The sequence below is a fragment of the Plectropomus leopardus genome, chromosome 12 (assembly GCF_026936395.1).
Source record: "Plectropomus leopardus strain MGB_pleo_1.0 chromosome 12, ASM2693639v1, whole genome shotgun sequence".
In the NCBI taxonomy this organism is placed as follows: Eukaryota; Metazoa; Chordata; class Actinopteri; order Perciformes; family Serranidae; genus Plectropomus; species Plectropomus leopardus.
Window position 1 is genome coordinate 3,150,154 of NC_142187.1, and position 18,486 is coordinate 3,168,639.

At 37.4% G+C, this 18,486-nt stretch overlaps 1 protein-coding gene across 2 annotated transcripts; it reads left to right on the forward strand.

Annotated features, from left to right (window-relative positions):
- Nucleotides 1-952: 952 nt before the first annotated feature.
- Nucleotides 953-18,089, forward strand: LOC121951352 (acyl-coenzyme A thioesterase 11-like). Of its 2 annotated transcripts, none has more exons than XM_042497641.2 (17): nucleotides 953-1,018; nucleotides 4,189-4,395; nucleotides 4,520-4,589; nucleotides 4,680-4,740; nucleotides 6,408-6,512; nucleotides 6,715-6,850; nucleotides 7,409-7,500; nucleotides 8,129-8,190; nucleotides 8,303-8,422; nucleotides 8,523-8,661; nucleotides 10,670-10,725; nucleotides 10,819-10,885; nucleotides 13,330-13,413; nucleotides 13,510-13,643; nucleotides 14,031-14,198; nucleotides 14,293-14,419; nucleotides 14,502-18,089. In XM_042497641.2, the coding sequence occupies exons 2-17, from the start codon at nucleotides 4,197-4,199 to the stop codon at nucleotides 14,739-14,741; spliced, it is 1,860 nt and encodes a 619-aa protein (XP_042353575.2). In that variant the 5' UTR covers nucleotides 953-1,018; nucleotides 4,189-4,196; the 3' UTR covers nucleotides 14,742-18,089. The 2 variants fall into 2 exon arrangements, with proteins under 2 accessions (XP_042353575.2, XP_042353573.2); XM_042497639.2 differs by having other exon boundaries at nucleotides 954-1,018; nucleotides 7,406-7,500.
- Nucleotides 18,090-18,486: the final 397 nt, after the last annotated feature.

Genomic DNA, 18,486 nt, shown 5'->3' on the forward strand with positions numbered 1-18,486 from the left:
AGTTTTGATAACCCCAGAATATACAGTATATGCCACCTGCTTCATAATGTTTTCTTTTTCTTATGGTTTCTGTATGAAATATTCGTGAAGTCATTACTTTCTCTGGGTAGAGAACACAAGTAGTACACAGTTAGTACCATAAAAGTCAGGTAATAACAAAAAACAAACAAACAAACAAAACACTTAGGGACTGTAGAGTTTTTTTATGAGAGGGGAGCAGTGGTGCCAAAAGTTGGAGGTATGTCAAATAATTTTAAAGCACTGGGGAGGGATTTAGGTTTTGCTGTATTTAAGCTGTATTTTGTATGTATTTTTTCCGCAAAAAAAAGGTATCAAATCTTTTTTTTTTTAAATCGCCAAAATTATACAGCTTGAAACTTTTTTAAAAAATGGAAGTATCGTTGGATTTTAAAAAAAAAAAAGACAAAGACAAAAAACACCCAAATCTGAGCTTAAAATACGGATATTTTATCAAAATCACTATATTCAACATCTCATGCATTTATTTATTTATTAAACCGTTTGCATCAGTTACACAGCATGCACAACAAGAATAAAAACGTTTTTTTTTCCAACTAATTTCAACTTAAAATTTTAACTTTCAGTTTTCAAAGTGTAAGTTTTAAAATCTAAGAACTAATTTATGGTGGAGAGTCGTGCATTTTCCCCAAGTCAATCAGGGAGGCTCAAGGGAAAATATTTGTAGAAAACAAAGCTACATCCAGCTACCCCTTCCTCTGATAAATAAAGAACAATCCCTCACCCCCAAAATCTATCCCAACTGCATCATTATGCTTTCTTTTTGGTATGGTTTATATAATTTGGTAAATGGTTACTTTCTCTTGGTAGAAAACACAGTGCACAATCAAGTAACGTGAAAGTCAGGCTTTAGCTTAACAAACACTATGAAAATGTATCGTCTTTAGGTTATTATTGTGAAAGGTCTTACCGGAACATCCTTAGCGCAAATGATTTTCAACGTCGAGCTTGATACTTTCACGGTTTGCTGTCCCGTCAGGTATGTGAGTACACTATAATCTAAACTAACAAAGTGAAACTCCTAAACTCTCATTTTACTCCGTGTTTACTCAAACAGTAGCTTGAAGTAGGCTTGCTCTAGCATGTAGCTAACGTTACATATAACCGCGCGGCGGAAGGCTTTGGAAGTCATAGCTGAAGAATGGCGAAATGTTTGGGTGCGCAGGAACGTTTTGTGACTAGCATACCTCTTCGTGTATCTGGTGTTAGCTGTTTTAGTTGCAAATGTTTCGGTTTACGGAATAAAAGTTGTCCTTTGGTAACACGTAACATTGTTGAGTTTGGTAAGGCGCTTGCACTCTGCGTGGTGTTTGTTTGTTTTCCTTGAGACCTGTCAGACCTGAGTGTTGACTGTCAGGTCAGGTATGATGTTATCAACTGGAGACAAAAACGTATGAGTAGCTAGCCCTTAATTACTCAGACTACAGGTATTTAAGATATTTAGCTACAACAATGTCTCAAACTTACGGGACAGGGGACACTGATCCATAGATGAGGCATTAAAGACTTCATTGGGATCAGGGTTTCTGGTGCATTTGTGATCCACGATGCAGATGTAATGTTTTATGTCAGGCAGGTGTCATTCAGGGAGATAGCAAATCGGCCTGTTTCCTTTCAAGAACATAATCAGAAGGCAATGAGAAACTTTAAAAGAAAAGACCAAAGAAAACCCCCAAAGATTGGCAAGGAATTAGTTCAAATTACAAGAAAATTAACAGAAAATTTGCACCCCAAAAAGAAAAAAAATAAATGGAGAAATTACCTGGAAAGGGCGTTTTTATTCTCGATAACATAATTTTGAATACATAATCATAAGACTGTTTTCTTTGTTAATTTTTTAATAATTTTCTCTTTCTTACTTTTCTTTATTCAGGTCATTTTTTTTTCTTGTCCCCCCTAACTAACTTCTTGCAATTTGCGGCATTTCAAGTACCTCATTGCCTGTTTTCCATGTTTTCAAAATAATGCAAACTGGTCTGCTCGAGTTTGTGGTTTAAATGCTTGTGAAAGGCAACACAATAAAGTTGATTGATTCTGGTTTTAAACGGTTAAAATCACCGAAATATTTTGCTTTCAGGTCTGAGAAACTGATAATGAATATGAAAACTTAATAAAAGACAGAAAAAAGGACAGAAAAATGAACAACCCATCATTCAGCTGACAGTGAATCATTTCACAGGAAGCCGTTGCAGTAAACTCTGTCGCAACCGCCATGTATACACTGAACCGCTGTGCTGTGTTTGAGGACATTTCCTTTAAAAGTTTAGGTGACGTAGATAAGTACTTCAAGAAACTGAAGTGTTTCACCATGTATGCAGAGTTCAGTGTTAGTTAGTTGGCTTTTTTTTATTTCTGTGTCATATAATTTCTAGCTCATCCCACATGATATTACAAAACAACCTCACTATTCAAAACATGCGTCATCTTTGGGTTTTACAGATATCAGCAAAAAAAATAGGTACATAAAATAAATTAAGTTACAAAATAATATATAACCATTATCCTTGGAAAAAATGAATTGTAGAGAAAATGCTTTCTGTTCTGATCTTATCTTATCTTGATAAATCTTTTACTTAATTTTTATGCATTACTTAGTTTTTATGCATGTTATGCACTATTTTTAGCCTTATTTTTAGTAATAGTGGGTTTTGTTTTGTTTTTATTTTATTTATTTTATTTTATTGTTTTATTTTATTTTCCATCATATGTGATGCATTCTGTACATTCAATTTTTGTCCTTATTTTATCTTACTTTTACTAGTATTTGCATGCATTTTATGCTTTCTGTTCTGATCTTATTTTATTTTTACATTTGGATTTTATTATGTCTTTATGTCTTCTCTATCTTTTGATGTGAAGCACTTGGTGCGTGTAATTTTTTTTCCCTTGTAAAGCACGTTGGGCTGCATTTCTTGTGCTACACAAATAAAGTTTACTATTATTATTATTATAAAGAGCTTGTTTTCTCATCTCCTATGCTTCCTTCAGAAAATGAGGTAATCTAAATGTCTCATATGTAAATAACCACCTCAATCTCTGTGCATCATCCATATGCACTAATCAATATCTGTTTTTATGTTGCTTAACAAAAAAATTGCGCAGTTCCACATTAAAAGGGGGGTAGCCAACAAAATGAAACTCGTTTTCTATATCAGCCAAACAACACATAAGACAAATCTGCATTTCCGTTTTCGAAATTCATACCCTCCATCAGTGGTAAAATACCAGATCTCAGCTGAGCACTTAGGGTTCCTGGATGTGGATCTATTCAGCTGTTTCACTCGACGGTTTACCGGGAAAAGAGTTCCAGACAACACAAACCGAGAATTACTCATATTAATTTTGTCAAGACAGAGGGTTGGATCTATTTTTAGGTCAAACTTTTGACCTTTGTAACTTATTTAAGGCAGGACTGCAGTTAATTGTCGTTTCTTTTAGTCATCAGCATGAGCCGCAGCCAACTCCTACAAATACACCACACTTGACTTCACTGCACCACAGACTGTACAGGCTGGAGGCAGCAGCAGTGGGCCAGTCAAATGTTTTTTTTTTTCTAGATTTGGGTATATAAAGGCTAGAATTTAGGAATCCTTTGTTGGAGAAGTTTCTATACCACTTGGTACTGCGTTTATTTTAGTCGATACCTTAACCCTTTAAAACTTGTGCAATTTGGCTAGATTTTTTTTCAAAACATGGAAAGAAGGCAATTTAACAAAAAAGACCTCAAAATTAGCTAAAAATAATAACAAAAAGAGAATTAAAAAAGAAAATTACCTGAAATTTGCTCAAAAAAAGCCAAGGAAAGAGAAAAGTAAAAAAAAAACTATAATAATTTTTTTTCACCTGTAGCCTAAATTTAAGCATATAATTATAAATATAGATTTCTTGATATTTCCTCATAGTCATTTCATTATTTTCTTTCATTCTCTCTTTTTTATTAAAAAAATTAGGCCCCTTTTTAATGATTTTGTTTTTGCAGTTTGCAGGATACTTCATGCTGATTTGCAGATTGCCCCTTTTGCCAATGTTTTTGAAAGATATCAAACCAATATGCTCTTTTTCAGAGGTTTAATCACTTCTGAAGGGTGTCTGAAATGAAAAACTGAAAACTGAAACACATCTCAACCTGAGAAACTCTTCTCCCCTCAGTGTTGAAGATGAGTTCCAGAGTGTCAGGTGATCCGGAGAAAGACGAGGAGGAGGAAGAAGAGGAGGAGGAGGAAGACGTGGAAGAGAGCCTCAACCCAACGGTGGTGAAGATGAGTCAGATAGTGATGCCGTGCCACAGCAACCATCGACAGGAGCTGAGCGTGGGACAGCTGCTCAAATGGATAGACTCCTCTGCCTGCCTCTCTGGTGTGGTGTGTGTATGTGTGTGTGTGTGAGATTCAGTGAATATTAGTCGTGTGTGTGTCCTCAGTATGTTGTAACCTCTGACTGGCCAAGCAGGACATGACACGTGTGTGTTTCCTATGTGCAGCTGAGAGGCATGCTGGGTGTCCCTGTGTCACGGCCTCCATGGATGACATCCACTTCGAACACACAATCAGGTAACAGGAAGTGTGTGTACAGAGGCGTGGGCCCCTCTGATTTGCCAGTGTGTGCATAAACACTCATTGCTCCTGTGTGTCTCTGTGCAGTGTGGGTCAGGTAGTGAACATCAAGGCGAAGGTCAACAGAGCCTTCAACACCAGCATGGAGGTCAGACCAGTTCACTTTCTCTCAGCACATCACTTAAACACGCAAACACTCATTTCTACAAACAAAGACACACACTCATCTGTTACTTTACATTAATGCAATAATACCCTTGTTATCACAGCAGTGTGTTTGATCGTGTGTGTGTGTGTGTGCGTGTGTGTATAATTCTGCATTCATGTGATGTCGGAAGGTTGTATTTTCTGAGTTGGGAAGTGGTTTTTCAAACCTTGTGTTCTTGTGCTTTAAGGTCCTAAATAGGGAACAATATGGAGGCAACAAAAAAGATGGGTTGCATTTTAATGCTAAGTTCGTTTTAACAAGAAACTGATAGCTGTTTACAGTTTATTTATATTCTTATATTTAATTTCATTTTTTATATATTTTAGTGCTGGGCATAGATTGATTTTTTTAATCTAGATTAATCTCACTGCAATCCTGTAGTTAATCTAGATTAATCTAGATTAAAATTATAGATTTGAATTTTGCCAAAGACATTCAAAATAATATCTATCTATCTAAATGATGAGAATGCATCACAAAATGCTTGAGAAAGCTGTTTTACTATAATATTTGGTAAAGAAAAATAATGTTCCATAAGATTTACTTTGGTGTTTAACTTTTTTTTTTATTTTGTTAAACACAGACATTTAGGAACACAGGTTCTGTCTCCATGTGGAAAAAGCTTTTTCCTGCTAACTGGAATGAACAGCAGAGGGCGCAGTCTCTGATAACATGACCCTAACTGAACTGTGGGCCTACATTAGAGGTCATGAAGAAGACCATTAACAGTCAGCAGCTTTGTGACACGGCTTGAGCCATCACTCAGGCAGACCAGCTCCCGCCTTGTTCACGCCCCCTCCGCGTAATTCGACCAGGTATACATCCGCGCTTAAACAACAAAGTGAAATTGGTGCCTTGCTCACTGTATAGACCCAACTTAGTGAATAGTTTATCGCGCGATAATTTGCTTATGGCATTATGGATAAGAATCCTGCGTGAACGCAGCACGTTAACGCCGTTAACGGCCCAGCACTAATATATTTACATAGGCCCTGCGATAGTCTGGCATCCTGTCCAGGGTGTACCCCACCTTCTGCCCAATGACAGCTGGGATTGGGTCCAGCACCCCCGCGACCCTTACGAGGACAAGTGGTTACGGACAATGAATGAATGAATGAATATATTTATATATTATAAATTATATTTTTATATTTAATCCAGGTCACTCTGCATGGACAGCAGTTAACATTAATACCATATTAAACTTTGTAAACCACTGTTTATAAAGATGCCATATAAATAAAGTCATTATATTAAATTATTATTATATTACACTCAAAATTGGCAGTTAAATTCTATTAATAAAATTCTGTTAAAAATTCCATTGTGGTTGGAATTACAGCAGTTCACCCAAAATACGAGAAAATATATTTTCACCTAAAATAGAAATCCTCAGATAGTAACCTTTATTTACCTAGATGGAAATCCAAATGAACACTTTTAGCTACAAGGTAACAATGTCAGCTGTTACTAGTCGTCTTCTGTTTGGTAATCCTTTAGTGCCGACACCTCAGTTACGTAAGAGCTCAACAGCGGGGACAGAATATCAGGGATGATCTATGGTCAAAGCATAAGAGTTTGAGCATCTCTGATATATTGCATCCCAGGTGGGCATCCAGGTGAGCTGTGAGGACCTGTTCTCTGATCGTCACTGGAGGATTTGTCATGCCTATGCCACCTTTGTTACGCAGCGCACAAACACAGGAAAAAAGGTAACGGCTGTGCTGCATGGAATAGCAAATGATTTATTTACTTTTTTTTTTTTACCTTTTTGTCTTTCAAGAATGTGTGTGATGTGGTCGGTGGCAACTTGCTACAATACTGACTGTACATCTTCATCAAAGTGATTATTGAAAAGAGAAACAATGCAGAATGAATGTAAAAACAGAATCAAGGAGACACATGTACTCACAGGTGATCTTGAAGCCCATCGTACCTCACACCGAGAGGGAGCAGGTTGAACACAGTGTGGCGGCTGAGAGACGAAGGGTCAGGATGCTCCATGATGACATCATCAAAGAGCTGCTCTCCCATGGCTCTATCCAGCAGGGTAGGTTGAATGCGCACTGCTACATCACAGCAGATCTACACGTTCATTTACTTGTGGCCGACCACCACAATTACAACATCTGCTGCCAAACATTGATTTTATGTATTTGGATCTGGATAATTAACCAATGACACATTTTACACGCTTTTCATTTGATATATTTGGATTATTCTGGCTGTGTTCATGCATATGACAGACATTTTGGCAAGATTGTGTATTTTTGTTTATTCTTGGAATTTTCAGCTCAACTCCTACAGTAAGTCTAAAAAACACTGTGTTAACATAATCATTACATTCATACTGTTATATGCAAAAAATGCACCCCTGAAACCCATTCAAACTGCAATAATTGATCCTACAGCCATCAAAGCATAAAATATGCATTGTGTTATTTCTGGATGTCATCCTGAGATTTTGTCTTGGAATTTGTCTATTTGTCATCTGATGATGGATTGGTTTGGATCTCTTTATGTGTTTTTGTTTTTAATATAATAGAACAATACCATCCATATTCTTTAAAACCTTGCATTAACTTTGGAATGTGTGTGTGTGTAGCAGCTGACAGCTCAGCTGTAGCCAATGCAGTGGCAGCAGAGAAGACCAAGGTGGAGAGTGTTGAACTGGTTCTGCCCCCACATGCAAACCATCAGGTTATTTATTTATGTATCTTTTTGTCTGTCTCTCTGCTTAAGCAGTCTGCACTTATTTTCAGATTTAGTAATATATGATAATTAGTGCTATTTTAGTACGGCTACAAAGAGAATCTTTATATCGTATTTGGAGGTTTTTTCCTATTAATTTCAGTTAAATTTTCTGATGTGTGCAACACAGAGCGAAGTGGCATAGGGAGAAGGCAGTGAGCAACTTAACAGGAATAGCCAAAAAATAGCAAGAAATTAGTAAAAAGTTACAAGAAATTTCCTGAAAATAAGCAAAAAAAAAGAAATAAACAACAGAATGGAATGTAAAAAAAAGAAAAGACAATTTTAAAAACAAAAATAACAAAAAGTAATTTTAAAAATATCTTCTTTTTTGTAACATAATTTTAAACATTTCATTGAAACATTTATATTTTCTGGACATTTTCCTGTTTTTTTGGATAATCTCTAATAAACGCCACTAACTCATTTTCAGGTCATTTTCGCATCACCTACAGTTTTTTTGCAATTTGCGGGACATATATTAGTGACTTAGTATTGAATTATTTCAATGAGTTTCACCTTTCATGCATGTGTGTTTTTAGGGAAAAGTTGATGCTATCATTTATGTAATTACCAGGTAAATACATTTGGAGGACAGATCATGGCGTGGATGGTGAATGTTGCTACAATTGCTGCCAGGTACAATCACACACAAACACACACACACACACACACACACACACACACACACGCCTGTAATGCAAAGTTGTCATTTTTTGTGTTTCGTATTGTATAATCTCTCTCCCTGCAGCCGTCTGTGTCAAGCTCACCCGACTCTGCGGGCCATAGACATGTTCACCTTCAGAGGACCTTCTCAGGTTGGAGACAGACTGCTGCTGAGGGCGATAGTCAACAACGCCTTCAAGAACAGGTATCAGTTCTTAATCTCGCTTAAAGATACGAAAGATGAGATAACAGGTCCTGATAACATTTCAGTATAGAAGAAATGAGTGATTGTCTGTGTGCTGCAGCATGGAGGTGGGGGTGCGAGCAGAAGCCTACCAGGAGGAAGGCCCTAACAGACACATTAACTCTGCCTTCATGACCTTTGAAGTGCTCAACGACCATCAGAAGCCATGTGCGTTACCCAGGATACGACCTGAACCTGTGGTGAGTCAGGCAGCGGAATGAACACCTAAAGAAGAAAACATTAAGATGCTCTAATTGAGCGATATGGCGTACATATAACAAATACCGTGAAATTATTCACCATGAAAAGCCCCCAGCAAGAGGAGACGGGCTCAGTGTTTTTTATTTCAGAAACTGACAAACTGTTCATAATGCTGTCACAACTACTGATAAGAGTTCTGTTAGTCATCATTATCCTCAACAAAGCTACAGCATACATGGCTAATTATTTCCCAGCTGGCACAGTTATAAAGTGTAGCCAATAAACTTATATTATAGTTACGGGACGGATTGGCCTTGTGTTCACTAACGAAGCTCTTATCACAATGTTCTACACCTGAGTCACACTGAGAAGTGACAGGGTTAAAGGTGCACAACTGAGCGCTGATTTGTTTACTGTGATAAAGTATCACAATTGAAGGTGCACTTTCAATTGTGAAAGTTTATGAGTCATGAGGAGCACCACTCAGCCTGTGAAAATAGGTGTAAAATGTCTTCTGGGGTTCTGGAGGAGCTTTGTCAGGTCTTAAAGAAACAATAACCCTGATGATCTCACAGTGTTTCCCACAGAATAGAATTTTTAGCCATTTTTTATGCAGAATTGGTGCAATAGAGCAGCTTCAAAGCCCCAACTTTTTGCCTCCTTTGGATTTTAACACGGAACCAAACAACACTGACATCATGCTGCTCCACTGTGTGATTTTAGATAGCATTCCAGCATTGTGGAATCAAAAGAGGCGGGACAGGGGTGACGTTTAAAGGGATAGTTTGTTATATTTGAAGTGGGGCTGTCTGTGATACCTATGTATAGTCTGTGTGTTTCATACAGTAGCTGGCAGTCGGTGCACTCCTGGTTTTTAGAAACAAATGGGGTGTGCACCCCACAGGGGTTGATGTCAAAATGTATAAAAGACCTACCTAAAAAATCAATATCTTGCCATTACTCAACGCCATAATTCAGGAACAGAAGGGGAGACATTTGGTCAGATACTGAATTGATGACGCTAATTTTGGGTGTCCACAATGAAACTGTCCTGACTGTAAAGATCTTCTGTGCTGAAGGGGAAAGATGTGTGTGAAACATTCACGTTTAAACTGTAACTGCAACTTGACTGGTTTATGCCAGAATACACTTGTGATGCATTCATTCTAGTTTTGTTGATAATATAACCAATAATATAACCATTAGGTAAGCATGGTATTTCGATTTTCGTTGATATGTTGACATTTTCTAACTAATTTTGGCTGATTGCACCAAACGATTTCCATCCAATTGCAGAGAACATCAAGTCTCTCCTGTCGTGGAATTAACAAGTTATTATGCCTACTCTTATCATGTTGGCCCCTGACAGTTGCAGACATACAAAAACAATGCTTTTCAACATGTAAATGTTCACCAGGCAAAATAAAAAAACACTACTGCAAATTAGGTTACATGTAAAACTTGCCATATTTCTTTTTGCATTGTTAAACAAAACAATTAAATTCATCCTGCTCTAACTGGCTTGGATGATGTTCTCCCCTGAGACAATCCTGACAATAGCCACTAACAGGATGAATATGACCTATTTTCATTAAAGTCGCATAGTTAAAGTGTCGTCTGATCAGCCTGTTGTATCGGTAAAAATGTTAATTTCGGACTCGGTGGGTTTCCATTAACCCTCAAATTGCACTTTCAAATTGTGTTTTATCGACATTTCAAATATATCGATTAAGTTCTGAGCAAATCTGTAATTGAAACCCGCTTAGTGATGGCAATATTTAATTTGAAAGACTATGATGATTTTTCCTATATCATTATGCATCCATCATAAAAATGTCTAAAATGATTCATACAGCATCTTTAATAAAAGCATTCTGGATTAGGCCCTCGACCACTGTAACCCTAAACAGGTCAAGAGGATGGAGGAGATGGATAGCTGAATTGAGGTGTTTAATGTAATTTCTCTCTGCCTGAGTTTTTGTCTGTTACTCTGTCTTTTACTAATAGGAAGGAGAGAGGAGGTTTCAAGAGGCCATAGCCAGGAAGAAGATCAGATTGGACCGGTAACCTATCAGTGTATTACTGTAAAGATCATTCACTTTCTTATCTTTTAGACCAACGTTTTTTATTTCATTGTTCTCCTTTTGCTGTTTCAGAAAGTACATCATCTCCCGCAAGCAGGGCGAAGTCCCCCTGTCTGTACCGTGGGATCCCAGAAACCAGGTGAGGAAACAGTTAAATCAGGACACATAACAACTGACATGTGCTGTGATCAGTAATATTAATTGCAGCTCATTCTTGTATCTTTTCATCCATATTTAAACACATGTAGAGAGGAGATAGTGCTTGTTGGGTGAACTGTGAGATTTTTAGTGCAGCTTTGTGCAGTGTAAAATGACAGATTGTAAACAAGGAGATGGCAATCCATTCTTCTCCTATAATGACAGTCAGGTTCAGGTTACTTTATTCGTACCTGTAGGTAGATTTGGTTTGCAGTATAAGTGCAAAGCATCCATTGACACAGTTCCAGACACCACATACAACAATTAGGATAAAACATGACAAGAAGATAAAAGATAAAATGATTAGAAACTTTTTTTTGCGTAAGGCCAGCAGTTCTTGTTGGACTGAATAATCTGGTATCCAGATTTAATAATACATCCATGATTTAAAACAGGTTTCTACAGTAAAGCTGGCTGGAGGGACACTACTATTGACTGTACAGTGAGTTACAATTACTGGCAATATTCTAAAAGTTGTACTATGGAAAATTTGTGTCACCATGAAAAACAATTTATTTGGTTGTTATAAACAAAAAGCTAAATAATTACAGTTTAACATATTTTCATTTAATTGTGAGAGTAAATGAAAATACATACATGAAAAGGAGATGCATATATGCTACATTTCACTTTTTTTTTAAACGTTTGATTACTTTTTATTAAGGCATTTAATATCTTCTATAGCTGCAATGTCTTTTTACAGGAATCCCATTTGTTGTTAATACTCTTGCAGATCAAATGTTATAGTTGAGATAGATAAAGACACAAGCACTCACTCATAACAAGCTTTTTATTAGCTTTAACCTGTAAAAATGAATGTTTATTACTTTCATTATTACTGTGCTTCATGTTAGCCTGAGTTTCTAGGAACTCAAATTCAATATCTGAGATTTTATAGTAACAGTGTGTCACCAACACCTGCTTTACAACATTCAGATTACACACATAAATGTGTTGATAACAAGGTCAGGTCCAGCTTTGCAGCTCTATTTATGCGTGACGCTTACGTTTGTTGACTCTATACCTCTACTGCGGTTTAAAGTCTCTCTCTGTCACAGAGATGAGGAAATACAAAGATGTTTGTTTCTCTGTGGACAGAATGCCATCAGTTGCTGATACAGTGCATTTTATTTTGAAAAATTTACAGGAGGGGGTTGTCAGCTGTGCAGGAGCTTGTATGACATCTTAAATAAGTGGAATATGTGCTTATAAATATGAAAATACAGCACTCATATGAATGAATCATACTACAGAAAGTGTCAAGTCTCTGCAGGCTAATTTTTTAATACTGCACTAAAATGAATGAAAATGGATCATACATTTAAAGAATATTTAAAAAAATAGCAATAGTTAAAAAGCATGAATAGCAGTAATGTAAAGTGTATTTGATCTGTTTAACTAATATAAATTGGTGTGGTAAAATGTCATAAGACAAAAGTACACATTTTTTTATTACCAAGGTATAATATGTAAAACTAGGTTGTCACTTTTTGCAGGATGTAATACAAGAATTAGATTGTTAAGATGTTTGTCAGAATATATAGTATAGAAATAGTATATTTGGACTTTTATGCGTGACTTTGTTTTTACACCTCTATGCCAGCGATGACCTTGGCTGAAGGCATTATGTTTCTGAGTTGTCTGTCCATCCGAAAGTCTCATTCTTTGGACTGTGATATGTCAAGGACACCTTGAGGACATTTTTTCAAATTTGTGCTGAACATCCACATGGACTCAATGATGAACTGATTAGATGTTAGTGATCACAGATCAAAGGCCACTGTGACCCTGCATCCCTCTCATCCTTGTCAGTGCAATATCTTAAGAACACCTTGAGGGAATTTTGTCAAATTTGGCACCAACGTTCACCTGGAATCAACAATGAACTGACAGGATTTAGATTGTATTTTCTTATTTTTTTCACATTTGTATACCTCTTTTACTATATTTGTACATGATTATGTATGTAGGTGTCTTCTTCAATATTTACTGTCTTTTGTTTGGATTGTGTTAATATTTAATCTTATTCAGTTATATTTATACTGGTTTCTTTTTCTGTCATTCTTAGGAGCAAGTGAGTCATCTATGTAACAGTTTTAATGCTGCTGTTTCTGGTGTTTGAAGGAAACACTAAAAATCCAAATTGAAAAAAAAGGCCTTGAGTTAGTTTCCTAAAATTTGGGACAAAAATCCACTTGGACTAATGAATGAACTGATTAGAATTTGGTGGTAGAAGGTGTGGATGTGTGGAGCATCCATGTTTTCACAGACATGGATGTAAACTGTAACAGCAACTTGTCCAGAGGCATACAACTATGAGGTGGTAATTCTGGTTTGTGTATGAATGCTTATGTATGTTGTTTACATGTGTGTGTGTGTTTCCAGGTGTATCTGAGCTATAACAATGTTTCAGCTCTGAAGATGTTGGCTGCTCGAAAGAACTGGCGCCTCAGCTCTGAGAAAGACAAGGTATCTGCTGGCAATTGTTTTGTTCCATGTATGAGAGTATATATTTTCTCCTATTCTCCAAGGAGTGGGGTGAGTCATGTGATTACTTGTTTCCAGGTTCGTCTTTACACCCTGGAGCACAAGTCCATGTTGAGTTTCAGGGTGGAATCAGAGGTTGATGTTCCTGCACACAGAGCGTTTGGTCTGCTGGCTGAGCTGAGCAACAGGCCGAGCTGGGACACACACTATCAGTAATGCTCACACACACACACACACATAGACATGCATGAAGAAAGCGCTTAGTATATAATCATTTTGTAATATTATTTTAAACAGTTTTTTGCTACCTTTTTTCTTTTTTCCTTGACATTTTTCCCTAACTTTTTAAAAATAATTTTCTAAATTAACTGATTCCTTAAAAATTGTGCAACATTTATTACCAAGTTGCTGATTGTCTTTTCCCATGTATTTGAAAAAAATTGCACTAATTTGCTCAGCGTTCCCATGACTGAGCGCAAGGAAAGTGATGTTGCTCCAGGTTTCAAGGGGTTAATACTATCATCAGTATTCTCACTTTATTTTAATTAAACTGCACTTTTGTCAACATCATCATCAGTGGTATCTCTGTGTGTTATCAGGAAATGTGAGCTGATTCACCGGGTGGACGATGATGACTTCCTGTATCGTGTGGTGGCCCCCTCAGTGCGTCAGGGTGCAGTAGGTTCCCCGACTTCAGCCTGGCAGGGAGAGGGGATGCTCCAGGACTTTATCTTGTTGGCTTCCAAGAGGAAGCCATGTGGGAGTGGGTCAGTACATTGACTGAATCTGAATGACAGGTCAAAGGTCATACTCCTCTGTCCTCCAGTACTGACTGTCAGTTGTTATTTTTTCCCTCCTCAGAGATATGTACGTCATCGCACTGCGGTCAGTTTCCCTGCCCACTCACCCTCCCACTGAAGGGTATAACAGAGGAGAGGTTCTGTGTGCTGGATTTACCATCCTGGAGACCCCAAACAACACGTCACTGGTGAGACAAACAGTGATTCTAACTGATGAAACAGGTGTATATTTCTTTATAATTTTAACAAACTGATTGTATCCTTTTCCAGATCAGTTACTATAATCAGGCATCTCCGGAGGTTCTTCCGTACATCTCAACTGATATCGCCGGCCTCTCCTCCTCTTTCTACCACACCTTCTGCTCCTGCAGCCAATACCTGACCTTGAACAGACTGCAGTCTGCCTCTCAGGTGCAAATCGACCAATGCCAGGCCACAGAAACAGACGGTCCCACCTGTGATAACAAACCTGACGATCTGTCAGTGGCCCTCCACAGCACCCAGCTGTAGACAGTCAGTGGTAGCTTCCAGGCCAGTTTACATCGCAGGCTGTAATGAGGTCAAGCTGCTGTTTATACACAAGGTACAGTTAACACTGTCACAAGTGTTTACAGTAAAACAAAAGGTGACGTTTACAGTTTTTTTAAATTTTGTTTTTTATAGAAAGGTGTTATGATAAAAAATGTAGATATCAAAGTGAGTAAAGGAAAAACTCTGCTTCAGAGACAAGACTCAACCAGTCTGATAGTAAAACACAGACCTTTGTTATGTTGTATATTGCGTTTTTTTTGTAAATACTTCCTTTTTTGAGTTCATAAGTGCATTCAAACTGACAAGTATGAACACATGTGGGGTGTCACAGTTGCTCAAATATTTATAACAATCATCATTTTGTCTTCCCACAGTTAAATGAACTATATCAGCTGTAATCAGAAAAAGAATGGAGAGGTTAGATGAGTTATTTCTTTTACACCTCAAAACAAAACAATGCTAAGGAACACTTTTTTGCAAAGGTTAAAAAGCTTTTAATAAATGGGCTTGATACCTATGTGTTTCAACTTACAGTCTTCATCGGGGCTGTAAAAACAACCCAGCTAGCAGTTTTTGGTTCTAAATGTTCTGAGAAAAGTACAATGCAACCAATGAAGGTTTTAGAAATGTTTTAAGTGGCAAGTTTTCTTTATGTCCCCAGAATGTTTTTCTTAAAGTTAGGGTAACATTCTCTATAAACATCAACACGTTTTTTTTAATTATTATTAACAGATCACATTACATTACTTTTTTTTCATTAAAAAAAAAAGGGCTGTAAAATTAGTCCTCAATAACATTTTCTGAATGTTGCTTTAAAAACGTTCTTCCTTTGTTCTCATGTAACACTGTGTGATCTGTCACCTCTCAACATCACCAAAACATCCTCAGAATGTTGCAGTTCAATCGTTACGTCTTAGTCAGCATTTAACCATATGGGAACATTATTTGAAATGATAAACATCACATTAGATGAAAATGTTTTCTTTGAAACATTAACGTTAGCCTATGTTGTGGGAACGTTCCCTGCTGGCTTGGAAGAGGCAGCTCAACGAAGGCTGATGTCAGGTGCGAGGCAATCAAAGGAGCACTAGATAATTGTCACAGGTGCGGTCAGTGAAGCGAGTGTACACACACTCAGGTCAACTACAACAAAGCATTGGTGTGCTCAAGACTAGCAAATTCATCACACCGGTGCTCTGTTGGAGTTGACCTTCAGTTGGCACTGCGTTCCAGCCAACTTGCAAGTCGAGATATTCTGACCTCATACTAGAAAAAAGTACAATGGAGTCAGAGGTCCTACTTGTGAACTCTGTGTATCCAGACTTCAGCGGTCTGACCTAACAGCAATAGCAGCATCCATGGAGGCCATGTAGGCGCATGCTGTAAATTGTAAGAAATCAACTAAAAGGCAACATAAAGTATATTTGCGTACATTTAAGTAAAAAAACACATCTACTATCATACAAGTAAAACCTGTTCTGCATGTAAATTGATGTCAAAAAATATCAGGTATCTATCATACATATGTGCGAGGAGGTGACCCCACTGACGGTGCAGTCGTCCATGGACTAGCCACACAAACACGAGTTCTTCACTCTCTGTGGTGTTTTTTCTTTTTGCTTGGTGGTGTGCACCTGCAATGCTTGGGAGGTTGGAAGTCAGAAATTTCAACTTGGAAATTCTGACCTCTGACTTTGAATGGAACATAGCATGAGTGTGTGCTCACTCACATTATTGATTGCAGCTGTGACAATTATCTCGTTCTCCTCTGATTGCCATGGCCTTTGACATCAGTCTCAGTATATCTGTGAGCTGCCACTTGTTTTTACAGGCCCTGATGAAGACTGTAAGTTGAAATATGTAGGTGTCAGGCCTATTTATTAATGGCTTTTTATCATTTGCAAAACAGTGTGCCTAGGAATTTTTTGGTTTTGACTTATTGAAAAAAGAAGTAATAAGTGTAACCTCTCCCTCCTTTTTTTGGGACATTTTTGTCCTTGAATCCAAAAAGCACCTGTTTGGGAAACCCTCACATGTGAAATAGCACTCCTCAGCCAAACTTTCTTTTAGAAATGACATCAACTGTGATATTGATGTTTAAAATGCGTGCTCCGCTTAGAGAAACACTGCTGCACATCAGATCAAGCGCCTTCTAAACTAACAGCCAGCTTCCTCTTCTGAAGAGCTGTCATGCCGCTTCATGTACAGCGACAGCCTGTGAAAAACAAATATCATACGTCATTCCCCATCATCATCTATTGTTTGTATGTAGGAGAGAAGAAATCATAAAAGGTAAAAGGTACACAATCTGCACAATCTATAGTACAATTTGCAGCCTTGTAGCATAAGGTGAAAGTGACAGCAGTGCTCTGTTGATTTAATTTTGGGTGAAACGTTTTGGTAGGATTTTATTTATATTTTGCCTTTAAGATATGCACTGTGAATAAGGATAAGCCTTATTTTGACGCAAAGAATAGCACATTAGCAAGAATTTAGCACAACATGGAAGTGAAAGCATTAATGTGAAAGTGCAATAATAATAGTTTTTCCCTAAAAATAATGAATAATCGTAATCCCAATATTGATCTAAAATAATTATTTTTGTCATAATCATGCAGCCTTAAAATGCCCTTTAAGTACCCTGATGATTTACCAATAATAATTAATAATTTATTAATAATAATGAACTTGAGTGCAAATGCTGGACACGTCTAACCTTCACTGGTCACCATCTTGGCTGCATAGATGGAGGGAACGACCACCAAACTTAAGAGAATTGCCGCCAAGGAAGCTGCAGCCGTTGTGGTAAACAAGCCAGGAGATATATTGATGTGGGACCATCACAATCAAATGTTGGCAAACGTGCTCCGTCTGGCTGCAATTTGCCAGTAAATGCACAAAAGCCACATTTGATTTAAGACGCTACTGTGTCGAAATTTAGACACTACAGAAGTACACAGTGTACACATTGTATTACATGGGAGTGTACCAGCAGAAATATCCAAATTGAGACACTGATTTCAAAATAAAGGCTCGTGCAATTTTACACTGATAACACTGTTTGGACACAAATGAAACATTGAGTCAGTAAGTCATTTTTTATCTTTGCAAATCTAAGGTAAATGTTCTTTTTATTGTAAATCTAACCTTGTGTGGGCTTTATAGGAAAAACGGGGTTCATTATAGGAACACTAACAGTGGCATTGAGTGGTGACACAATTGTACCCATTTGCTAACTACAGTTAGCACATGGTAACATCTGTCTTTTAATAAAAATATTGTTTCATAAATTCTTTTATAGGACTTTTGATAAAATGTTTTAAACAATTTGAGTGTTTGCTGTGTCCTTCCAGTACGAGTTTAACTGTAAACTACACAACAAAATTTAAGCGCATGACTTAATTATGCTGCACTTCAGGAGTCAGTTTGATGCTGACATATGGTGTTCTAGCAAGATTAGGCCATATTTCTATGAGAGTGGCCCTATTAAAAACGTAACGTTGTCGTGTGAACAAAAGGCCAAACCACAACAAAAGTTTAATGTTTCATGCAAGAACTGTTGCCGTGTAAATGCCTCCTTAAATGTGCAACACTGTAGCGATCAACTTGATGAAAACACATTATCTGTTAACAGGACTAAGAGTCTGCAGCCATGCTAGTAGTTCTTTGAGGCTGTACTGAAGCACAGCAGTACTTTGAGAGAAAGGCTAACATTAGCATGCTA